This window comes from Symsagittifera roscoffensis, chromosome 1, assembly GCF_963678635.1.
Source record: "Symsagittifera roscoffensis chromosome 1, txSymRosc1.1, whole genome shotgun sequence".
NCBI lineage: Eukaryota > Metazoa > Xenacoelomorpha > Acoela > Convolutidae > Symsagittifera > Symsagittifera roscoffensis.
The window spans coordinates 95,330,391-95,356,867 of record NC_087062.1 but is presented as its reverse complement, the minus strand read 5'-3'; the positions used below and the strand labels follow the sequence as shown (position 1 = coordinate 95,356,867).

The following is a 26,477-nucleotide window of genomic DNA, read 5'->3' as shown; positions in this document are numbered from 1 at the left end:
GTCGCCCTATTAAAGTAGAAAAAACGGGCCATCCACTTTTTTTGAGCACACCATTGAAAGTAATGTAAGAATTTAGAGCTACATCAATCATTGCTATCATTAAGTTGGAGATTATACGTCAATTGGTTTTTCATTTGTTTCATCGATTAAAAGTTTTCAATTCAGGTGTTTTTGCGTTTTTTGACAATGTGTAGCCATCGTATAATTTTATCTTTATATATGAGGGTTTCTTCAAAAAAGTTTTGTTCTGAATTTTGAATCATCGTTATAAATTTTCGAACTTACTTCACTGTTTTGATCTATTATAGTTAATTTGTTTTTTTTCCAGGACTTGCCTTCTCATTTTATATTCAATATTCAAAAGTACAAACACTTGATTCTGAAAATGACAGAAATTAAAATTAAAAACTTAGCTTGGCTGATGAACATGAATGAAATTAGCAAATATAGTTTTGACGTCGAAATTGTTGCATTAAAAATCATATCGAAAGATAATTTAATAAAAATTGTGATGAATTTGAGCATTTTTTCCTGAAAGTATTGGCTAGTCAGCATCTCCGAAAAGTTCGTTTTCGATTGAGTCCAGACCTTTTGGATCCTTCATCTTTTTAAGATGGATTATGAGTCCGAACACTATTTTCTTGAACCAGTAGAGGTTAGCAATTGTGAGAAAGTTGTAAGGAATTGAGTTGAGACCCATGAAGAAAGCAGTTTCGGGACTGCAGATGTCTCCGATGTATAGACATCTGTACACTATCAAGTAGTACTCCATGGGAATGGGGGCAATCCGACTGACAAAGTACATGCCCATCATGGTAAGAGACATAGTCTGGTACAAAAGTGATGATCGCTTGATTTTGGCGTCCAGCAGCATGGATCGAATGTTGATGAAGATAGTCGAGAGCTCCATTAGGATGAAAAGAAACTTAGCCTGAAGCGCCTCTTTGTGCATCACTGCAACCTGGACTGCAACAGCCGCTAAAATGTGATGAAAAATAAGAAAGTTCTGGAAGGAAGGCTTGTCGAGCGTCTTGCGATGGTAGATTCGGAATAGAGTGTCTCCGAGAGAGTAACCAGTAATTGAGATGACCACGTAACGGATGATTGAGAATTGCTGTTCGAGAGCTAAAGGTAGAAACAGTCCAATCAGTGCTCCCAGACCAGCTAGCAGACTGTTGATAGAAGAGCCGAAATTTGAAAGCCATTCCAATTTTTGAGCTTTGCTCAGACTGTTGTAGTGATTAGGGAAGTTTCCGTAGAAAAAACACTCCGCAAGGCCAAATGCGCACACAATGTAAAATAGTGTGGAAAGTGTGTAAGGCAATGCATACGGCAATAAATCCTCCATGTTCTGACGACAACTTCAATGGCGTGATGTTGAGACGATCGCGTCGCGACCCAAGTTAAGATCGAGTTTAACTGAATTTGGGGTAATTGGCAGGATGTCACAATTAAACATACGCAATTCTGGAATTGCCGACAAATAATGAGTCGTCTGTCCTTCGCTTTTATTTGTACATTCAAACGAAATCTTTGACTTTTTGGGGTTGTTTGACAACGTATTTGCGAGTTGTACTCAAATGGTAGCCTGTTTTAATCGATGTGTAAGAAGATTCTTGTTTCTAAAACAGAAAATAAAACGTAATAGTTTTATGTTTTACGCTGACGCAATCATAAAGCAATCAAACAAAATAAAAGCTCTAAGTGATTTAATGAAAAAATACTTGAAAAGACAACATTAAACTGAAGCGAGCTGCATTTACTCGAGGTGGTGCAGCGTAGTACAACTATGTTTGATGTGTACACACGCAACACGCTTATATATCCGACCGTGCCAGAATTCATAATTCAGTATTCAACTAAAATTGTAAAATATTCACGTTCTGGATTTGTTTTTGTTGTTTCTCTAGACTATTGTTTACCAATATAGGAGTACATTCTACATGTATATTTTTGTATGACCAGCAGCCGAGTTCACCAGAACATGTTTATGTTTTTGTATTAAACTGAATATTGACCGTAAAATGTCACTAGTTTTTGTCTTTCTGCATTGATTTATTTCAATTTTCAACAAAACCGGTCCAGTTATTGATTATATCTAGAATTGCCATAATGAGGCAGCTCAATTTTCGATTGCTGCCAATATCTGCTAAAACAAAGTAATTGTTCCGACTTTCGATACGAAAGTAACGGAATATTTGTGCTCGGGGTGGGTTTTTTTTCTTCAGACAAATTTCGACTTTTTAACTAGCCATTTTTGACGGCATTTTTTATATCATTCAAAAAGTATTGTTGTCCTGAGCCTGAGTTCGAAACAAAATTTTACCTGTGATCATTTTTCGTAAACTTATGGGGATTTAAAGATTGCCGTTTTGGCCAATTTGGGTTAATTAACGCGCGATATATTTCGCGCTATTAACGCGTAAGCGGAGATTGAATCCGTCTTAGAAATCGTTCCAAATTGGTTGAAAGAAGCTTATTTGCCATAATTGATTTGTTACAAGGAGCGAAATCTGTATTTTTGTACTTTATATGGCGTGTGGGGGATGGTTTTCATAAAAAATTTCAAATTTTAGAAAAAAAAATTTTCATTTTATTTTAATACATTTAATTTTTTAATGTTATTACTGCTCCATAAACCTTAAAAGGCAGTCGGAACATTCAGGGCTTTGCCCTGATACGAGCAGTCTTGTTTGATATAGCTCGGTTTTTTCTAAACACAATTCTTGGTTCACTCTGTGATTTAACACAAAATAATTGCTTATATCCTGTTAAGGAAAATATGACAGAGCTCGCTAAATTGTTTTTAACTATTGTGGTTTTTGTATAGCAAACGTTTCGTTTTTTGCAACATCTTTTCTGCCATTTCAAGTAGCTGTCTAGAAGAAGTTGCTCCGCTGGTTTTTTATTTTTTGCAAATCGGTATTGCGGTGTAATCTCATTTTTTAAAAGAAAATCGATGAAAATTAAGCGAAACGAAGTGTTTCATTCATTTGCCAAAATTTTAAAATCATATTTTTTCTTCACTTTTTGAGGTTTGTCTGGCCGTTTTCTAAACTACAGATAGGATTATAAACCTTTTCAAGTGTTACAAGTGTTTTTCAATTGATTAGTATTTCGCTGAAGTTGATGTGGTTAGTTTTTTTTTTGTAAAAAATTGTTGAAGATTTTTTTCCTTTATTTTTTTGATCAATTTTAGGCATTTCTGTAAAGCAGGTATTGTGATGCTCTGTTTTGCCTCTGCGATAATAGTTTTGTTGACTTGAATTGTCGACTAAACAACAATAATGTAGGTTTTCCTGAATATCAAAACATTCAAGTTATATGAAGTGCTTGGAACTGGTGACCTATCCTCGATAATTTTCCTCGTGGGCTTATAAAAGAAATCAGAAGCGAAAGAATTAAACTTCGAGCTTAAATTCATAAACAGGTTCCTTGTGATCCTTTCGAACTGACAAGTGAATACACAAGCTTCAACACCACGCCTCAAGGTGATAGCATTTTTTTGCAACGATCAAGCAGTTCGTAGGGTTTAGGGTTACGTCAGTCATCAATAGCCTTCAGACAACTTTTAGCTCACTAACTTCCACGAAGGACAAATAAAAATTTCTAATGCTCTTTAATGCTCTTTGAATGCCTTTGGAAGGACAGTTTGTATGATTTAGTATATTCTATATTCAAGGTGTATTTGTATTAATTTATTTTTTATTCAGTTGTGCATTAAAACTGTTTGGCAGTTTAATTTACCTTCGTAGGTCTGAGATGCTTTATTCAACTCTTAGAATTCATTTTTCCGCTTGCGATTTGCAAGCGTTATCAAACTGGAATAAAGACTTTTTTTCGGGTTAACAACTTGTTTAACAGAATCACTTGAATCAGTTGGTATTTTGGTTCATAATGAATTCAAATTTGTTAGCGTCTCCGGCACACTTAGTCTGGGAGTAACCATTACGCCTGGGACGCCAAAGGTCCTGGGTGCAAAACTGACAGGACCTGTTTTTTTTTCAAACGGGAAATAGTCCGTTTCAAAAAATAGGGTCGACTTATTATTGTCTGCTTGTTTTGTTGGCTTAGTTGCCATATTGTAGATTTTTTTATAAGTTTTTTTTTCATTATAGTTGCTTTTAGTCTTCTGATTAGCCTCTGTATTTTGTAATTTTACTAAAATTGACTTCGTATATATAACTAAACTTCATTCTGCCCAAATGATTTTGGCCTTTTTTTCAATCGGCATAGTCACCTAATTTTGAGTCTTTCAACGGAAAATTCTTTTCTATGCTCACCTCTGGATCGCGCAAATTGCTAAGTTTCTTAATAGAAATATAGTTAAATTTTTTATGATAACAATTTTTTCCGGCTTTTTTGATTTTTTGTTCCTTTTTTGGCTTGATAGGTTGCGGCGTATATTGTATCGGCTTATTTGCCTCATATTGCGTCTTTCGACAAGCGAAAAAAGTTTTTGTGTGCGTGTTTTGAGGTTGAGGGGGACTTAACATCTTAGTCTTAATGTTTTTTTTAATTGATTTTTTGGCTTTTCTGTTTTTTTTTTTTTTGGGCTTAATAGGTTTCGGCCTATTTTATGTCGGCTTAGTGTCCTCATATTGCTTCTTTGACGAGCAAATGAAGTGTTTTGAGGTTGACGTGGATGTATTAACGATTCAGATGTCTGAAGTCTTGATTTTTTCGGCTTAAATCGTTTCCGATAAAGTAAGCATCCGAAGATAATGTACCCAGCGCTAACAAAGCCGAAAATACTCTATCAGAAACGATTTAAGCCGAAAAAATCGACAAGACTTCAGACACCTGAAACGTTAATAGGTATTACATATTAATTACCTTAAATTACACATCCTTTGTCTTGTCATGTTTTTGTTTTCTTTAATTACATTGAATTACTTTTAATTACACATTAAATTACTCATTCTTTTGTCTTGTCATGTTTTTGTTTCAAAACTAGCCTTATTCATTTTATTAGATCTAATTTTTCAAACTTTTCCTTGTTTTTTTGTTTTTTTTTGTTTTGTATCGCAAGTGATGCGAAACTCAGCAAAGTAAATTGTTTCGTCCGCCTAAGTGTCACAGGTGAGGCTGGTCCCCTTACCATCTAAAATTTACAAAATGTCATCCGGATCGTCGGCTGGCAGATTTATGCTCCGCTTTAAAGTCAAGGTCTCTTGAATTATACCATTGTCTTTTCCTAACCCCCAGCTTTGTGCCTGGCCGTTGGAAACCGTTCGCTTTCGACGATATCGCGCAGCGACTCCGTCATCTTTTCTGTTTCGTCCTTGTTCTGTGCGCGGTACTATTCTCCTCCCCTTTCTGGCCAAAGCATCTTCTGCTGAGCCTGACTTGACTCTTCTCATCAATCTTTTCGCCCATTTAAACTTAAGTTCAGAATGCCTGCAAAGTACAACTGTTCACCCCGAAATAGATTTGAGACTGTTTGAAAGCAGTTTTCCTACCCGCGATGTCGAAAGTTTCTGATTTAGGTAGCTTCTTGATTTTTCTCTTTCCTAGTTAGATCTACAAATAAATATCTTCAATACTGCCGTTCTGTGGCTGCTTTGTTTTGATCAAGCTCATAGGCAGCCATTCAGTTGCCAACCCCTGGGTCTTCATCGCTCATTAATCGATCCATGTGTGTTTCAGGTGCCTCCTTGTTTTGTTTCGGCGGGCTCTATGTCGTTGAGAAGGATTGCCCGCCAGTTTCGGCTCTGCCCCGTATTGGCGGTTTTTCGTCGTTGCGCTGATTTTCGTTCTCATGCTTTTTTTCAAGGCATGAGAACGATTTTCGTTCTCATGATCTTGTCACCGCTTCATTGCTTTTTTCTAGACCCGGTCCTACTCAATGTAGTGCCAACCGTGGGGCGGGGGAATGTCATCCATTTCGCCGTAGCCGATCCAACCTTGAAGAGGCGGATGAAACTGGGACCCTTCAACTGACCGAAGTGAGATTCGAATGCATGACCCTCATGTTGAGAGGCGCGTGCCTTACCCACTCAGCCATGGCTGCTCCGCTCCGTTGCTTGCTGGAGTCAACGAAATTTTTTCTGAGGTCCTGCTGTTGCCGCGCCTACTAATTAGCTTTAAGCGTATCGTTTTTCACATCTTCGCAGATCGGCTCCGTCTCGAAGCTTTAAGCGTATCGTTTTTCACATCTTCGCAGATCGGCTCTGTCTGAGTTCCACGTTCTTCACCGCTGATGGTGATTGGCTCGGCGAATCCTTCCTTAAATTATGTGCCTCTCACGTTTTAGCAGTCAACCGTATCGTCTATTGGAGAGCGAGCCGAAATTACACGAATTTTTGTCAAAACTGCCATAAACTAAGTTTTTGCCGACGGTGCAAAAAGAATCAGCTGAATAGGTTCCATGTGTATTTGAGAGAGCTCAGAAATTCAGTTTCGTTGACCTCCAACTATTGCATGCGTGCCTGTTAAATTTTTTTTGACTGGCTTGGTCCCAACCCGCCATATGTGGAGATGCTCTGCTTTTTTCGATACTAAAATCTTCACAATAAAAATGATTTTGAATTTTTTTCTTTGACTAACTCACCGTTGCATCCTGGTATTGCCTTTTATTGCAGAGTTTATAATAAGGCCCTGTTTCAGGGTTGATTTTGGACGAGGAAAAATTGTACAGGTTAGCCCGAAAATAAAACATTTTCAACGGTTGATTTCTAATCTTGCCTCGTGGTGGTTTGGTTTTTTAAGTTTTATCGGAAACGTCTTTTTTATATTAAAGCGAATTTTATAGCGCTATCTCGATAACATATTTTTGCATTACAATTGATCTCAAGAAGTTTTATTCAATTTCTAAACAATAAACTTGCATCTATTTGATTGCCTCTTATTGTTAGATTTCATTGCTTAATCTCTAGCGGTTGTGTAAAGTATGGCCGTTTATTCGTTTAGTGAAATGCTTTATCCTGCTAAGTTTGTTAATTCATTTTAACACATTATGACAACGTTATGATGAACGCCACTGAGTTTTTGTTCCGACCTTGAAAGTGAGAAGGAATTTTTTTTCGGGTGTGCTTTAGTTTTTTACTTGATAATTTTGTCCTGAAATTTGTACCACAAATAATCATCAGAATGAGTGATTTAACCTTTTAAAGCCCTTCAAGTTGTGATGTGAATGATATTAAAAAATGTTTCAGTGTCAAGAGAAACCCGTTTGAACTTATTGTTGATTGGTGTAATATGGTTAGAGGCAGATAGTAACGTTTGTTAGATGAAAATCGGTTATTTAAATTGTGAAAAATTTAGTTTGATCCCCAAGAAATCAAGTTTTTAAACCTACATTATCGTTTCTTGTGGAAAAAGTTTCCATAAAAATTCAAGAACAACTCTGCAAAACATTAAAGAAAGAAAGAAAGAATATATTTTTCCTTTTGTAAACAATATATCAGCATAATTAAATTTACCACATTTAAAGCAGGAACGGATACAACGGGACCTGTTGGTCCACTGAAAGTCTACTCTTCTATTCAAATTAAACATCTCTAATGAAACAAATCAAATTAAACAATACGAGCAAATATATTTTTATTTAAATACAAAAGCTACAGCTCGTGAAAATATATATATATATAAATCTATTTATAAATTTATATTGACATTAACTAACTATTGAATTAGTACCAAACTTAACAATACTTCCAGGGCGCTGTAATATTATATGTATAATTTTTTTTTCCAAGTTTTTCAAAAAGAAATTAGTGAGAAAAATCCAAAAAAAAAATAAAAAAAACCTCAATATCTCGAAAACTAGAAGGATTTGGGAGGTAATTTTTTACACAAAAAAAGCTGATATATAGCTGGTAGTCCTGTAGCATGCAACCAACGGGCATGGGTTTTAAATTTTTTTATAAGCCAAATATATGTTTCACTAATTCATAGTTTTGTACCAGGTATGTTTTCAAAGAATGGTAAATTGCCGAAATTTCTGAAAAAGAACAACTTTTGACGTGTGCAGGTATTAAATTCAGAACCCGCAGCTTATTAAAAAGTTTTCAAGCGCGACATCGAATCGAGAAGCGCTCAATTTTGCGTTTACAAAATGGTTCGAACAGAAGGCTGCTATCAGAAGTTCTAGTAGCTCTTTTTGCATTTTGAAAAACAAATAAATCATTCAGAAAGCTATCATTATGAACACCAATAACTGATTTAAGAACAAATTTTAATAGCTCATAGAGATGATACTCATAAACGGTTAACAAACTATATTTTTCAAAAATATCATTACTACGATCTCGATGTTTTCTGAAAAAAATGAATTTGAGGATTTTCTTTTGTAAAACATAGTTGTTCCAGCTGCGAATCGCTGCAACATCCATAAATTAAAATGCCATACTGGAGAATGGGAACGACATTGCTACTGTAGTATTCGATCATTTGAGACCTCGGCACGTAGTGCCGTAGCTTTGAAACTATACCGCATTGTTTACTAAGTTTCTTTTTGACGAAATCGATATGACTTTTAAAAGAAAATTTGGAGTCTATGTAAATGCCTAAATATTTACAAACAGGTTTCGTATTTATCGAGCAAGAGTTTAACTGAAATAAATGATTTATTGTTCCGACCTTGAATCCTGAAAAAATTTATGTTGTCATAAAAAATTTTTCAGGATTTAGAAGAACAATTTAGAAGAACAAATTCGAAAAAAAAACGTTGCGTTTTTTTTTACTTTTTGTTATTCATTTTTCAGACATTTTTTTTGTCAGTTTGAATGATATCAATGAAGTTCTTAGCCTTTATTTTTCCTCTCATCACGGGGCGACCAAAAATTGCACAAATTTGAGAAAAAGCAAAAATTTTGAACGTTTTTTTTTAGTTAGGTGGGTTTTCGGCTACTCATTTTAGCGGTAATGAATTTCTCTAAAGTTTTTTTGTTCTGACTTTCGAATTAATGGATAGCAAAATTGTGCACAAGTTTCGTTGTTATAGTTAGCGTTTTGACTGATTTTTCTAAAAAATTTTAAAAAATTTTCAGTTTCTATTAACTCGAAGCTTATCGGTCCAAATAATGCGTAACTAAATAAAAAATATATCCCTTTGTACATGACACTGGGTGTTAGGGGAAGATTTAGAAAAAAAATTTAAAATTTTATGTATTTTTTTTGAAATTTATCATTTTATAACCTAAAAATACTTCAGATGTTTTAAGGGTTGTCTTGTTTTTTTTTCTAATTACCATAACTCGGATCGTTTTCGCAAAAGATAGTGCATAGTTTTTTCGTGTATAGCTCTTTTTGCTTAAGCTCATTGAACAAAATGCTTAAGCTTTTTCATATGGAAGAATGATTGAAGAAAACCATTAGGGAAGCTTCCAGTACAATTAAAAAGTGTATCAAATTTTGCACTACGCAAATTTTTCGCAAGATTGGTCTGCTTGAAAAAATGTTTGCTTGTGAATTAAAGCTACAAAAGAAGTCAGTCTTAAAGGAAGATCAAAGGTTAAAAGTAGAAGTTTTTAAAATTCCATCAACTTTTCGCAACAAAGGAATTTGATGTCGTGTTTAATTCCGATCTCTAAGTCAAACTAAATTTCGAACATCAACGACCTTTGTACTTACAAGGAGACCATTTGCCAAACGAGATTGAAGCATCAAATTTCTTCGCAGAAAATAGTTTGTTTACGACACGACAGTGAAGGTACCTGATTCATCATTGAACGTAGGATAATCAATCGAAGAGGCCCACTCCGAAGAAAAGAAGTTTGACGAGACTATTAAGGCACAAAGCTTTTCAAAACCTAAAATTTCGAACGGCAGCTCAGTGTCTCGATCCTGCCTTTACCTTCAAGATCTGTATAAATTCATGCTCGCGGGTTTTGATTTTTTCTCAGACTACCTCTTAGCAGAACCATTGACATATACCAGCGTAGGTATTGTTGCGCTAGAGGTCACAAAAAACTGCTTCCATAACTATAATCTACAAGACTTCTCGAAAGATTGTGAAGCAGAGCAATGATCAACAATAGTCAGAATGGTAAAAGTTCAAAGAAACAAAAAAACTTATTGGATCTTGTTAACTACTCCCCCCCATATGGTACTATTGCAATAGGTGGGGGGGTTAACAAAATCTAACTTATTTTATAAAATCAAAGATAACGTCGTTGCTACGATCAGAAAACACTTTCGGGCCACTCAATTTTTGTTGATTTTTTGCTGCAGTTTCTTCTGATTTCACGACCAACGTTGGGCTCCCATTGTGCATAGTTAAGAAAGTTCAATTACACGCAGTGAATCTTAGGTTGAACCAGAGATCTTGAGTTGATAGATCCATAAAACTTGATAATGGATTCATCACTTGAAACAGATCGAAGTGAACCGGGATTTTAAAGCGATTATTTAACGAAATTGCTCGAAAAAACTCATCCCCAAAATAGTAACCCCTCAGTTTTCCGTATGCTCTTGCAAAAATCCTTTATCAATACCTCATTTAGGATTTCAAGCAGTAGCACTGTTTCACAAACCAGTTCTAGAGGCAAGGTACCATAGTTCCTTTGCTCACCTTTGAACACCAGAACCTAAACAAGTACCTGTGGTATCATCTATTGAAGTCCCCGCAGACGACCCAATCGAAAATAACGCTAATGACAAGGGCACTGCAGGAATAGTTGGCTCTTTTTCCTTTTCCCCCCACCTGCAAATTTTTACATGTAATTTTGTTGACCACATAGTCCGATTGTTATGAAAATTTACATACAGACTAATAAGGCCACGACAAACATATTTGGTCTTCATACTCAACCTCGTTAAACCACTCGTTACACTAATATATTGAAGCTCGTGTGAGGTGGGAGGGGGAAGGAAAAAGAGCCGAATAGGTAACAGTGACTCCGATAGAGACAGAAAAAACCTTGAAGAACTGTTTCGAGATCGACAACCAGCTGTTTGACGAAAGGCAGCTGCAAAGCGAGAAATTAATTAAGTTCGATCTCATTCAAATCTATCTGAGAATTAACTAACCGAAAGTATAAACTCAGAACAATTGATGGCCGGATATGACGCCAAACTTTTTTGTACAAAAATGAAAACGGATGATAGGAAAAATATACAAGAAAATGGAAGAAGCAATTAACGAAAAATTCCCTTCCTGCGAAGCAAATCCTTCGAGACAGTTTGAACTAGTCACAATATAATCCAAAAAGGAAAAGATGAAATGGTACTACCCATAGTAATTTGCTTCAATAAATGAGGAATTAAATTTTTTTGACGGACCAGAAGATGCTTTAAAATTTCCAGGCTATATCCGCATTGTGTATCAAGGGACTTCTATAGGAAGAAAAGGTAGGTGACTTGAATAGCAGTGGCCACCTAATTGTTGTTGTTAGTTGCCCAGAATGTCTACCCAGTAATCGAAAGGACGTTACAAGGCCTTGTAGCACCGATAGTTGAATCATCAGTTACAGTTTGTGTGCCGTTTTTCGATCGCAGATTTGTTTATCGATGATTAATATCAACATAAGATTTCTTGTATCAAACATTTAACTGCAAAAGGGAAAGCTGGTACTGTAAACAGCTATGCTAGATGCGGGAGGTTCTTTTTCTCAACGGACGAGTTCGAGAGGCATTTTTTTAAATGAAATCGACAATATTTAGTCAAGAAAATGAGCTCAGATAAATCAGGATTCTCCCCACCATTGCCCATAGCCCGGTAACATCAGCTAAGCCAATATTTGAATTTATATCGTAAAAATTGGCTTTTCATCAGCGCTTCTAAGGAACAAAAATGCTTTGTTCTGACTTTAGCTCCACCAAGGCAAACCGAAATGATGACCCATAGTGCTGCGCCAAAACCTTTTGAGTTGATGTTCATCATTTACCTTTTATAAAGATCGAATTGCTATTGAGTGAAGAAAAAAACCTGGATTGAACAGATAATTTTCAAGAGACCACTTTTTACTTAGTTGAAACTGCTTTCGATTGGACCGCAAATGAACAACCGATACTCCACAGAATCAATCTTCTATTCAACATCCAAATAAAAAGATAATGAGCGCTAACATGCGAAAATATCGTCAAAAAGAGCTGACAAGTGGCTTAACAAAAGTGAAGTCTTCTTACTGTGAGTTTGGTGGCCTGAAAAAAAAACACCAATAAGAAAGAACTGAGAAAAGATTGGAATACCTGGAAAACACATTCGATTTCGGAAAACATATTATGAGCGTTTACTACAATGCTCGATTCGCTTCGTTTAGTTGAAGCAAAGGAAATATGCAAAATTTTGGCAAACTATTAATATAGTAATGGAATGTCGGTATGGAAATGTTCAATTGCATGGACCATAAATCTGACAAAATAGTCATCAACATTAATTAGCATCAAATAAATAAATTTTGTCATGCGAAAACCAATTCCGAAAAAGGAGAGTTTTGATACTGAAAAGATCAAGTGAGACTACAAAAGAGTCAGTTATTCAGCACCAAGTTTTTGCCGTGAAATTCTTAGCTACAGTTAGTAACTGGACCTGTTTGAATACCTTAGACTATGATTACCTGTAGAACTTATCAATTGTCACTTTCGTCTCCCATATTTCGAGTTAAGCAGCCACAGCGGTTACTTCCCTGCCTGATGCCATCCATTTTATAAAACAAAATCACAATATATCATTTAAGCCCCGAAAAATTAATCCGAGCTGAAAACCAATAGAAAAAACAACCCGAGAATTTTCAATAATTTGATCAAGCTCTAATTTAATCAGCCTAATCGTAGAGTTAGAATCCATAACAAAAGAGCCATTGAAGGAATGCTTACTCTTCGAAATAGATTGAAACAATAAAAAAATCTGAAGGCCAGTAGCATTAAATTTTATCATAACAGCTGCATGTTAAATCTGAACACCTATATCGTTAACAGCAAACATCAGAGAAAAATACAGACAGTAAAGAGCCTATAAGACAGTGATTACCCTTGCGATAAGCAAGGTATTGCAATCAGGTACTAGATTTTTTTCCGTAAATAACTTTGTTCACAGGACTCATCTCATCTGGACTCATATCTAAGTGGTACCGTGTTTCTTAATTAATTCAGATTTCCTAGCGTTGTCGTCTTCTTTTTAGCCGGAGATTACAAAAACGCTTGGTACGCAAAGGTCCGTGATTCGAATCTGACTAGGACTTGTTGTTTTTCAAACGGGCAATACTCTAATATTTCAAATGAAAGTTTCGGCCAATTATTTGTCTGCTTTTCTTTTGTCGGCTTAGTTGTCACATCTTGGAATCGTTTTTTTCTGCGCGCATTTTTTTTAGGTTGATTTTATTGTTTGACATACTTGTATATTTACTTACCTTAACTCTGTATTTCCGTTTTTGTTTCGCTCAAATACTTGACTTTATTCGGCCCAAATTATTTCGGCCTACTTTTTATTGGCCTTCTGACCTAATTTTGGGTCGTTTCAAGGAAAATACAATTTTTAGGTTCCCCTTCGCGTTTTTTAAGTTGGCTGCATTTTTACCACTCGGTTTGTTGAAATTTCTTTTTTCCTTTTTTCCCGGCTCAATAGGTTTCAACTTGTTTTATATCGTTTGATGAGGAACAAAAGTTTTTGTGTTCCTATGTGTGTTATGAGGGGAAGAGAGACGTAAAATTTTTTAAATTAGTTTTGATTTTTACCCTTACGATAAGCAAGGGTATTGCAATTGGGTATTGGACTTCCTAACCCGTAAACGACTTTGTCCACTGAATCACTTCTAGAAGATCTTCTCTTCTAGATTATCTTCACTTCTAGAGGATATTCTGACATTCTCAATTTCTTGAAAATTCAAATAAAAGTACTGCCACTTAAGTGGTAATTAGTTCAAGCCCATTTCAGGCTGTAATTAGCCTGGAGGTAGCGAATACGCATGGGAAGGCAGGAGTGCTGGGTTCGAAATTGACCAGGACCTGTTTTTTGTACGGTAAAAATTCCGGTTCAAAAACATTGTGGCCTATTATTTCTCTGCTTATGTTTTGTTGGCTTAGGTGCCAGATCTAAGAATCGTTTATCTTTGGTGCAAACAAATTTCACTGTAGTTGCTGATTTTTTGTCTTCTTTTTTCGACGTAGTCGGTTTCGGCTTATTTTTTGTCTACTTATTAGTCCCTTATTGCATCGCTTGATGACCGAGTAAAGTTTTTGTGTGCATGTGTGTTCTGAGGGGACTCATTTTTTTATTAAGAATTTTTTTTCGTAATGAAGGACTTCTGCTGAGGTTCCGTCTGTTTTGTTACAGCTTGGTAAATTTTGTTAACATGTTTATTTTGTAGTCTATTGTCTTCGCATATTTTGTTTCGAAATGGTCTTCATTCGTTTGACAGATTGGTTGTATGTATAGTTATAAAACATCGATATTACTTTTTTTTTACTTATGATTTTTTGGCTTTCGATTTAGCTCTCGGTATAGTTTCCGATTTGTGTATACCATCTTGATTTCAGCACCTATGTGGCTTTCCTGGATTATATTGGAGCCGTACATGTTCATTTTCCAATAAGAGTTTGTCGAACAATTTTGGTTAATTTTCAGCTAATTGGCTGTCGGCTTTAATTTTTTCGGCCTAATTTTTTGTTTACTACTAATTTTCGATATTATTGATGAGATCGTTAAGACTGCGGCCTCAAATTGGAATTTTAAAAAGCTTTAGTTCAACCCCACTTGGAACTTCTCTCTTTAAATAAAATTTAAACATTAAAAAGTGATTTTCTTTTGTTTCTAGTTGTTTTTCTACGGTTACAACTTTCGAAGTCATCTTTGATAATTCTGGACTGTCTTGCTGTTTTAATCTTTTATGTGTTGTTTTAATCTTTTATTTGTTGTATCGCAAGTGGTACGAAGCTCAGCTTTACCTCTTTCTAAAAAACTTCGGCTTAAAAAGTTTCTGCTTAGATATTTTAGGCTTTGTCACCGCTACGTTAATTTTGTTCCGATGCTGATTTTGCATTCTATTGTTTGGGCATGTTTTTTTTCACAGCCTACCTTTTTTTGATAAACCTAGTTGTATGTATCGCAAGTGGGGCGAAGCTCAGCTTCGCCTTAGTGATGAAATATTGCATTTTCAATCACTTGAATAAAAAGCTGTGAAACACTCTTGAGCCCTTAGCAAGCCACTGCGAGCTTTGCACGCAGTAATTTTCAGATTTCAGTGTTTCGTTTCATTGAGAAGTCATGGTTGTACACTTCAACAAAGGAGTTGGATACTTAAACAGAAAAATTCAATTTTTCTCATATCTCGTGAAATTATTTCTTTGTAGTTATTTTATTATTTTATGTGAAGCATTCAAAATTATTTGGAAGCATTCTGTCAGTTTATGTGATCAAACGTTTTTCGCGAATCTTGTCAAGCCGTTCAGGTCAACTTAAAGTTAATGTTTGATTGCTTTTTGGTTCGAAGATTTATGAATCATGTCAAGTGTTCAAAACGACTAAAATTTTTAACTTCCACTGACGAAAATATTCAATTGAAAAACGTTTCTTTTTTTGGATCAGATCAAAACTTCATTCACGTGTTTAAATGGTTGAAATTAGCTTGCCGCGCCTTTTTAGTGAATTTATTTAAATGTTGAATTTTATTTGAAAAATTTGAAGTGGAGTAGCTTGAAGTGCTTCTTTTGCAACGATTTTTTTGAAGCGATTCAGTTTTTGAAAAACCTTGAGTACTCAAAGTTTTTCGCTTTTGATTAGATTCCTTAAAAAATTTTTACAAATCTTTGAAAATCAATAGAATTTGTCGAAATTGAAAGTTTCATCTTTTGAATTTAGTTTGCCAAAGTTTGATTTTTTTTTGCGATTTGAAACAAGGATACTCAGGCTGTGCAGTTAGCTCAGAAATTTTCAACCAATGATAAAACAAATAAAAAGTTTTTTTTCTTTTCAAGTTTGTGCCGCATTTTTTTGTGAAAATTACAATACCCAATAATCTTCAATCTTTTATAAATTTTATGAAGCTATCGAAATTGACTATCAAAAGCTATGATTTTTTCATTGTTTAATTAGTTGAATAAATGGGTGAAATAAGATGCTTGATTTAGATATGCTATAAAACAAGGATAGCCGGTTGCTGTGCAAGTAGCACAGAATGTTCCGACGATGTTCTTTAAAAATAGAAAAAATCCAGGCAACGCTGACGCTGCGAAAATAGCGACAGTACACAAAAAAAACACCTTTTAACCATCGCTGAAGCTTATGCTATAATTGTATCTTCTGAACAATTTTTTCGTTTTAACAAAATTGCTTCTTCCGAATACACTTATAACCGCTCCGGTTAACTATTGCTGACATTTTGGTACTTTGTTCTACGTTTTCAAATGGTTTGAAAATGCCGCCGTGTAATTTGTACTCTCTCGCTGTAATCGAAAACAATGTGACTTTATGAAAAACTTATAAGTTTTAGTTTTTTGCATTGCTATTTGTGCGTTGAAGTAGAAAAGTATTTGTTGACGTTGATTAGTTTAAACAAAGACCATTTTAGACTCGTTTCAATTTTCGATTCAAACAGTCAGTTTGTATTTGTTTTGTTTTTTTGCTGATTTTAAAGCCAAAAACTGAGTCAATAATTCATACTTTGCTCACATTTTTTAAAACTCGTCGCTGAAAACGATAGCTTTAGACGTACAGAAATAGATCTTCGAATTGAAACCTTCAAATTAAAGTTTGGAATTTTATGAACAGTTATTTGAAGCGGCTCGTTTTTTGAATACTTGAGTCGACGAACTTTTGTACTAAGAGAATTGGGGTCACCACTTGATATCTGTTTATTGATTTTGATCGGTTATATCTTTTGACCTCACCGTCGTAACATGACTGACGGAGGAGGAGGAAGTGGGTCCTCCTCAAGAGTTCCCGGAATTGACCTTAGTGGTCTCTTGAATACTAGTACTGTAGTATCCCCCGACACCTCTGTGATTGCTGGATTCGGAATGGCGTCCCCGATTGAGGATACGACTGACTCGTCGGCTGCCTTCAACGACCTTCCTCGCAATATACGAAACATGAACAGAAGTAAGTTTTCAAAGATGTCCTGTTGTGAGTGTTTTTATTGGGTGTAGTGTATAAGTTATTGTTCCGACTTTCGAAGAAAACGGAATATTTATGCTCGGTGTGTTTTTTTTTATTCAGTCAATTTTCGGCGATCGAAATAATAGTTTTCAACAACACTTTTTTATTTTTTATATTTTATATCCTATTGAAGATATCGACTTCCTGAGTTCAAATTTAAAAATATATTTTACCTCCGATCATTTTTTGTAAAGTTCTGGGGGTTTGAAAATTGCCAAATTGGCCATGTTCTGGACTAAATTATGCGCGCTTCGAAGAGTTTATTCATAATTCTGAGAGCGTAACGCGAGTTATTTATGCAAGGCGAATTATCCCGCACAACAAAATCGTTCCGAATTGAATTGAGGCTAGTAATTGATCGTAATAATTTCGTATGACTCAAAATTTTACACTTTGATATTGTCCAAAAATTATAGGTTTTCAATATTTCTTTTCGTAAAAACTATTCGATATGAATTAAGGGACAGTCGGAACATTCAGGCCTTTGACCTGATATACGAGCAGTCTTGTTTCAAGTGCAGATTTCAAGGATCTTTGTCCCTCCGACCTTTGAAGAAATGCTTATGAAATGTTTGTGATTGAGATGATTTTTTTTACCGGACAATTTTCTGCTTTTCACTTTGGCAGTTTTTGACGGAGTTATTTATACATTATTAAGTATATTGATGTCCTGTGCTCAAGGTTAAAATGATACTTCATCTTGGATAATTTTTCGTTAAGTTATGGGGTTTGAAAAATGCCAATTTGACCATTTCAGGAGAACCAACGTGCGAAATATATATCGTTATATTAACGCATAAGCAGCGAATGAATACGACTCACAAATCATTTCAAAACATGAGGCAGGGGGCTAATCTCATGCGCGAAGGGCCGAATGGGCGAAAATTTCGTCAGCGGGGCACTGAAAACAAAATTAGCCGAAAGTCAATGTTTTAAAAACTTGAAATAAAAAATTTGTTCCAATTCGTCGGCGGTCAGTGACAATTTGAAAATTTTGCTTATTTTTGCGTATTTTTTATTATGCGGCTAATATCAATATTAAGTCCCTGGAAATATTTACTTCTTTCAGATTTTCACGTTTTTCAAAATTTTAGATTACTGAAATCTGATCGCTGATTTTTGTTTTCGCGCATTCGGTCCTTCGCATATGAGGGTTTCCGCCCATGAGGCATTGAGGCAAATTAATTGGTCTGATTAATAGAACACATTGAGTAGACGTTACTAGAAACGAAATATATCACTTTGTACTGGGACAGTAATTGAGTTCGGGAATATTTTCGAAAATTTGGGTTTTTTTTTGATTTTTCATCATTTTTTAAATCAAAAACTACTTAATAGAAGGAAGTTAAAAGGCGGTCAGAACCTTCAGGGTTTCGCCTCGATACGAACAATCTAGTTTTGTTTAACTAGAATTGTCGATACAAAACTTGTTTTTGTTACTTGTGAGACTTGTCAGTTCACCCAAATGTTTTTTTTTCAACCATATGTAACAAGGGTTTCTAACACAACTATCGTATTCCTTATTTCATATATGAGAGACTAGGTTTTTTCTTTGAGTTTTCGGGAAAAGAAAGATAGTCGGGCAATTCTTCATGTAATTTAGTGTGCATAAATCTTACATATAGTAATATTTGTGAGCTAAAACTAGAACCGGTTTTGTAACTTGTAAATTGCTAACTTACCTCTGAATTTTGGGTCCAATGGTGTCTGTTAAAAGGTGAAGTGGCGCGCACTATAATAGGTGGTTTTAATAATTGATTACTAATGAATATTAAATTAAAGTGAATATCAAATTTGTCATGGGGATGTAATATGAACTGTATGGCTCTCTCTTCGCTGCCTAGTACATAAACTGCTCAACCGTGACTACATAAATGTAATTGTGTTTTCGTTGTGAACAAAGTGACCCAAAATGGCCAGAAATTGTACCGTGGTTTTCTGGACCCAGTTCGATATGTAGGTAACTTTTGCGATTGAAATGCAATTAATTCGCTACTGCTTCGCGCCAGCTCTGAACAAATGATTTCTAGCACGGTCTCTCTAGTGCTCTGCTTGGGCGGGTCGAACTGACAAGGGTCTAAAAACAGAATTCATAGTAAGCAGAACGGACAAAAGGTAGAAAACGGTTAAACATCTTTATCAGCTACTTTATCTGTGTTTGTATTATGTAACCAACCCACAGTATATTCGTTTTAAGTAGAGAAAGTATATTTGGAAATTTTCAAGGGCGGTGGGCCAAATTCAAAAAAGGCTGAATGATCAATTTATGGAAAGCAGTTAATTGAGGGGTCAAGTTTGTAGGTGTAGTGTTAGCAAATTCAAATGTATTGCAACCATTTTTAATGGTCCAGAAATTGTTGCGTGAAGCCAAAGTTCAATTGATAAGTGATTGTTTTGCGGCCAAGTCTTTTCTTTGAGTTATCTGCTGAAAGCACTGTTTTCAGACTGCCGCAGCGGTGTGGGTTTGCACCATGCAATATGAGCAATAGCTTTGTAATAGGAATAAATAAAATTATTTGCGTTGATTCCGTCGCCGCGGAAAAGGTACAACTGTGTTATGGTACTTCTTTGCAATTTCGTCTGCTTCCCAGCTTCTATGGGGTGGTCGACTGAGCCGATCAGTATAACTCTGACTACTGGGCTCTTTCTCTCTTCTAATCGGGCTCACTTTTCTCCTCTCTTCTGTTACTTTCTCTACCCTCATTAGATAAAAGATAAGATTATACAACAGCAAGATAGGGTTTCTAAATTTAACCTTGACAAAGCCCCCACTACGACGAACACTCACTGGACCGATTAATTCACTTTTATTCAAATTTAGGGGACGCTTTGATCTTATGACGCAATAATATTTTTTGTAATCTACGAGACAAAAATTACTAGACTGTGAACTTTTTTGGTATTTGATATCATGTAATCTCGGCTTGGAGCTGTCCAACTTTTTATGTATTCTTTTTAGCTTTCATTATTAAATCAAAATTCTGGATGCGTTTCTTTCAATTTTATGAGCTTTTCCCCCTGTCCAAATGTTTTTGCATTTCAAGTATTTTTGCTACAATCAAAACAGCGCTGGCATGTTTACACTCATAATACAGTCACTTCTTTCTTACAGATCTAACTTTGTACTTGTACATTGAAAGGTTTGTTTAAAATCAGATAGATACCCCCTTGGGTTTAAGTCAAGTGGGATAGGATTACCAGCATAGACTGAGTACAGGGAGCAGATCCAGTGGTAAGAAACAGTAGGTAATGAAGCAGAGTTAGTTTATCTTAGTCTGACTGACTCAACTAACGTGGATTGGCAGGTTCATTCGAAGGTGGATAGAAAGCAATAAAAAGACAGGCAATCTAATAATAAAACCGCCCAAATGGTCGAGACCTTGAAGAGATACTGTGACCATGTGGCTGAAAATCAAAGGAGTTTTTGAAAACTTATAAGAAATAGTTGCCGTTCGCTGTTGTTTAACGAGGAAGGTTCAGATCGCAGTGATTTTTCTTTGTTTTCCGAAGTGTTTCTCGTTTTTTTTTTTGCACATTTGAAGGAAGTGGGCTGAAACTAAGCTTAGAACAAATTACAGATGTCTTTATCAGCGTATAAAAACATACTAAAGCCACTTGCACTAGCCACTCGCTTACATGATAAAAATAAAAAGTTTAAAAAAACAAGAGTGACTCTCTCGATCTTAATTCGAAAGATAAAATTTAAAAAAAAAACAAGACTGCTCGTATATCAGGGCAGAACCTTGAATGTTCCGACTGTCCCTTAATTTATATCGAATAGTTTTTGTGGAAAAAAATATTGAAAACCTATACGTTTTGGACAATATCTAACCCGCATCCAGTTTCAAGCGTTAATAATCGATTATAAAACGATTTTAGTGCCAGTCTTACAAAAACTTAGAAAAAAATTGATTTTAATTGATTACTAATCGATTATGATCTTTCTTTTTGAAATCAAATATAATCAATTATAATACATTATAATCGATTTTTCTATCCGGATTTTTAACTCATTTGTTTTGCAGAAAAAATCCATTTTAATCGATTATAATTGTTTATAATCCCTTTTGTTTGCCCATTTTGTCTTCCGCCTGGCACCTGAATTGCTTATATTTTATGCTTTTTGTAGACGTTGGTTTCTGTGAAAAATGAGAAATTGTTTAACAGTTTTAAAATCGATTTACATATTTTAACGTTTTTTTTTTTCATTTCTTCTTGATTTTAGTTGTTTCATGATGCCCATTTTAACTTTTTTCACCCCCAAACTATCAGCACACAGCTTTAGTTTCATGATTTATATAGAAGAATTATATTTCACCTACCGCAGGATTCTTTCAACTAATATGAAGGGATCTCTATGAAATTTTTGTTTCGTGGTAAAACTTTTGTTCAAATGAACCAAAGAAAGACAAGACTTCTCACTCTTAGAGATTTTTGACAGAAAAACTGATTGTAATCTTTTATAATAGATTATAATAGGTTATAAGAGATATTCGGAAAAATTATAATCAATTATAATTGATTATGATTTTATATAATGTCACAAAAAATGTTATCATTATAATGAATTATAATTCGTTTAAACATCTAATTTTGGCTTACAATTAAATAAAATTTTGATAGAAGTACAATTCTAATTGTAATGTAATCGATTTTTTTCTTTTTTTACTGAGTGCGGAAACTGTAAAATTTTGAGTCGTACGAAATTAATATGACCAATTAGCTAGCCTGAATTCAATATGAAACGATTTTGTTGTGCGGGATAATTCGCCACGCATGAATATTTCGCGTTATGCTTTCAGTATTATGAATAAACTCTTCAAAGCGCGCATAATTTAGTCTAGAGCATGAAAAGTTCGGCTATTTTCAAACCCTCAGAACTTTACAATAAATGATCGGAGTGAAATATCTTTTGACATTTGAACTCAGGAAGTCGGTATCTTCAATGAAGAATAAAAAAATTTTGCTGAAAATTAGTAATTCGATCGGTGAAAATTGACTGAATAAAAAGAACCACTCCGAGCATGAATACTCCGTTTTTTTTTCGAAAATTATAACAACAAGAGTGACTCTGTCGATCTTCATTCGACTAGAACGCCAAAATTTGTAACCGGTTTTTCGCAACCGATTTTCTTTGGAAAATCAAGAGTAAATTTACTGGATCTTGTTAACTATTCCCCCCCCCCCCCCCCCTGTTTCCATTTTCAGAAATTCAACTTTGGCTGTCACATTTTCAATAGCTTAAGGCAGTTTTCAGAAAATGTATTTAAATAAATTTTTTTATGTAGGTACTATATAAATAGTAGCTAATACAAATACGAAAGAGCGAAAATAAAAACCCAATTAATTTTTGACATTTTTGAAATGCATATTGTATACAGAAATTTATGTCAAAAATAATACATGCATAGGGGAAATAGTTAACAAGGTCCAAAAGGGGGGGATTAGTCGGTCTATAATGCGACCCTAAAAGAGTTTATTTGTCTTATTGGATCTACTTAACAATCTCCCCCCCCTATGGTATCTACTAAAGAATCTCCACCCCTACAAATAAATACAGTAAATTAGCACAAGAGCTTGTATTGAGAATTCGAATCTTGCTGCAAGTGGGATTTTCATGAAGGTGGGGGGGATTGTTAAGTAGATCCGCCGTATTCAGTTTTGCATGAGAAAAAACAACCGAACTTATTTTCAAACCTTGGTCGGATTTGTCAGAACAAAAACAAGACTTAACTAAATAATCCGCTTAGAGCATGGAAATATTTAACGTTCTTTTTCGTATCATCTATGACTGATATCTAAAAGATTTTGAGATATTAAAAAACTCGTTCACTAAGTTGATTCTAAGCCTTGCCAACCTTTTTCAACAAGTGACTCTTCAATAGTTATCGAAGTTATGAATAAACTAATTCTTTTTCGGCAATTGATGTGGCGTGCTAATTGAGCGTTGTATTCAAAGTTTTCTCCCCTCTAAAGCAAAATATTTTGGCTTATCTGTGAACTAAATTGAATGTCTGCAGACACCAAATAATTTAAATAATCACTACAGTAACAGACTACCTTGGGATGCGGGGAAGTGGAAGTTCTGCAATTTCTTGCAGCAGAAATAAATCAATCATTTCTGTCTTTTGCCCTCTAACTGCGAATTGATTTGCTGTATTGCAGACTTAGAACCGTATTTTACTTCGTGTATTGTGCAATACTAAAAAGTATTTCATATCTCATCGGCTCTTTGAATCAAACTTTTTTGCGAGGGTTTGGTGTGGATTCATAAAATTTTTCGATAAATGTGCCGCAAATGCCATATTTGTTCACTATATGGTTTTTGCAACTAAAGTTGCTTTTTTGACGCAAGCTCTTCGCAAAGTTACCCTTTATTGGTGCCAAAGGTGCCTTTTTTATTAATAAGCTTTGGCCGACGAAAATCATGCGTCGGACCAATTCCGCTCCTGACACCAATAATAGTTTTTTACCCATGTTAAAAATTCCATAAGATGATTTTACCAATTCTAAACTATAGCTTAGTTGCCCTTATCTTGTAAATTTTATTTCTTGAAAATTAGCATGAAGCTTTGCTGTTTTTTATAGCGGTCAGGAAATGTCATTGAATTTTTCCATGATTCTTAATTCGCATCTGTATTCATGCCGAGTTGAATTTGAAAGAAAGTACACTTAGTTATGTGTGATATTCGCAATGCAGTATGCTACTAGCTCTGTTGGTTATGAAAAATTCTCACTTAAAATACTCCCCTAAATAGACCAAAGAAAGTTCTTCCGGCCCTCTGTCTGATTTAAAACAAGTATAGCCCACAAGTGGCACAGAATATTTCGACTACTTAGATATAAGAAAAGAAATTCAAAAAAATCCAAAATCTCAAGAAAAAAAAACAATTAATTTTTTTTCACTTTTTTTCATTGTTCGTGTGCAATTCCTGTTAAAGCGCAAATTCATTAGGTGAAAAAAATACAAAATTGAGCTGTTGTAACAGCTAAAAAAATTAAGATCGAAATTGTTAGACAATAAAATTTGAAGGTCATTCGTTATTTTTTTTCCTTTGGACGAGGAATAAGAAAAATAGTTTTTGATATATCTATACAAATCTGAATTGGTCTCTATGGATTACCTTTTTCCTTAATGTGTCCACGAAGAATTTTACTGGCATAAAAGCCTTGTAGCACTATGAGTTTTTATAGTTTTCAAATTTATTTCACACAGGTTATGAAGAAAAGCGACAAGTTCGATTCAGAAAAAGAACCTTTGAATGATTTGCCAATTTTTTGTATGCGGCATTTTTGGAGGCTGACAATAAACAGTTTTGGTTATCTATTAAATGAATAATTCATTATTTTATTTTTGGGCTAGCCTCATAGGTACTGAATTTTTTTATAGAGTACAAGCATCGTTTGGAAGAGCGTGAAAATGAGATCAAAATACTCCGCAAGCAACTGAACGAGGAAACGCGAATGCTCAAATACGAGTACGACGGACTTCTAGACGCCGAACGGCGAAAAGCTAAGTCGGATTTGACCGACTTGAGAAGCAGTCTTGAAAAGGCAAAACGAGAGGAAATAGAGCGAATGAAAGAAGATTTGAGAGCGAAACACGAACAGGAAATGGCCAAGATAAAACGCCACACGCCGACAGTTAAATCAGCCGAAATGTACGAGAAGAAGAAAGCGGACTTAGAAAAGGAAATACGGATGGACGTGAAACAAGAAGCGAGAAAAGAAGCGGAGAAGGATTTCGAGAGTTTGAAGGTTTTTTCAAAAAGTTGATTAAAAAGTTTTTCCTACTATAGGTCTCCTGTTTACATGAGAAAAAACTGCACGCAAAGTGTTATATGGTTTGTTCAGCTTTTTCATTCTCAAATTGCACAAATAAGTGCTAAATGTAGGATGTACTTTATCCGCAGCGTAAGGACGCAGATGTGCTAACATTAAAGTCTAATTCTGGAGGTGCGAGGTTTGAATCTTGTAGAGGATAAATTTTTGTAATCTCAAGGCCAATTCACTTATTTATGCGCTTTTTTGCAGTTTAACGCTCCCGTTTGCCATTTTTTGTTGCTTGCGAGGACCTGATCGCTTTTTTTACTTAGTGGCTTTCGTCTAATTTTTCTGTCGGCGAGCTTACCGGGCTATGTTAGTGATGCATTTCAAGTTTTTTTTTTCGACGGGACAGCAAGAAAAAACTTTGTATTTTTTTTCAGCGATGAAAAAGAAAAATAGGTTTTTGACTTCTGAAATCGTGGGTTTGTTTCTTTAGGATAATCTGAAATAAAAAGAGTTCACGTTTTATTGAAGCTTTTACCCTTGTGATAATTAAATATCTAACCTGATTAGAGGAAGCTTGCGAGGGGTTCTTGAGCTAGATTTGTAGATATAAATAGAAAAACTAAAGGACTTTAATCGATAAAGGATGTCGTTATCGAAACAGGAAACCATCAAAAAAATGTAACTCACTTTAAAAAATAAAGGATACTCAAGAATTTTTTTGAAGTCAATTTGACCTTGTTCATTTTTAACTGTTTATTTCAAATGTATCAATTATTCTTTATAACGAAACCATTAATGGAAAAGAAATATTGAAGGCAAGGAAAGGTATTCTCGTTTGATTATTTTACTAGAACAATTGTCTTAAATGTAATTAATATAAAGCCTTTTATTTAAAAAAATAAAAGGAGGAGGATTATTTAATTTTAACTTCTAATGAATAGTTAAAGTTGATTTCATTTTGACATTGTTACTGTCATTCGCCTTAGTAATTTATTTATCAGTGTTGTTTTCAATGGCATTAGTGTAAGTAAAATATAATCTGCAGTTGAGGCTGTGCTGCATAACGTGGAAGCAGTTGAAACGCTTGGCCAAATTTTAACGTCCTAGTCGCTAAAACGGTCACAAATATGATGCACTTCATTTGAAAATATTAAAGCCGCTTAGTCCAATTAATTCGTTAGTTAGTGCTTCAGATTCTCATTAAAAACGTTTTTTGAATGATAAAGTTTAATATTAATGTCAGAAGTGAAATAGATCAACGTGTTTCCGACTTTTTTCACATAATGGTACTTTTTTAGGTTTTTGTTCACGCGCTGGTACCGTTTGCTCCAAAATTTGCAGAAATATATTCGGAAGTTCGGTCGTGCAGTTTCATTTTTGACCTTATCCTGGCCATTAGTGTATTCTATTTGTGTAATGGTTGAATAAAGCTTTAATGAAATGTTCATAATATTTACGCTGGCGATTAACAAGCGTTATCAAATCGGAATGTAGGCTTTTTTCGGGTTAACAACTAGCTTAAAAAAATCAGTTGAATCACTTATGATGCTGCAATGCTCAATTTCATGAAAGTTCAAATTTATCTACTGAATGGGTACTAGTTATTACAGGGTACTTTCAGGGAGACTTGAAAGTTTTTTACAAAATCAGTTTTTTTCGGCTCAAA

At 34.8% G+C, this 26,477-nt stretch overlaps 1 protein-coding gene across 2 annotated transcripts; it reads right to left on the bottom strand.

Annotated features, from left to right (window-relative positions):
- Positions 1 to 356: 356 nt before the first annotated feature.
- Positions 357 to 25,461, bottom strand: LOC134857263 (uncharacterized). Of its 2 annotated transcripts, XM_063873646.1 has the most exons (3): positions 25,371 to 25,461; positions 18,721 to 19,115; positions 357 to 1,622 (listed from the first exon to the last, which is right to left on the bottom strand). In XM_063873646.1, the coding sequence occupies exon 3, from the start codon at positions 1,346 to 1,348 to the stop codon at positions 545 to 547; it is 804 nt and encodes a 267-aa protein (XP_063729716.1). In that variant the 5' UTR covers positions 1,349 to 1,622; positions 18,721 to 19,115; positions 25,371 to 25,461; the 3' UTR covers positions 357 to 544. The 2 variants fall into 2 exon arrangements, with proteins under 2 accessions (XP_063729716.1, XP_063729717.1); XM_063873647.1 differs by lacking the exons at positions 18,721 to 19,115; positions 25,371 to 25,461 and adding an exon at positions 16,771 to 16,951.
- Positions 25,462 to 26,477: the final 1,016 nt, after the last annotated feature.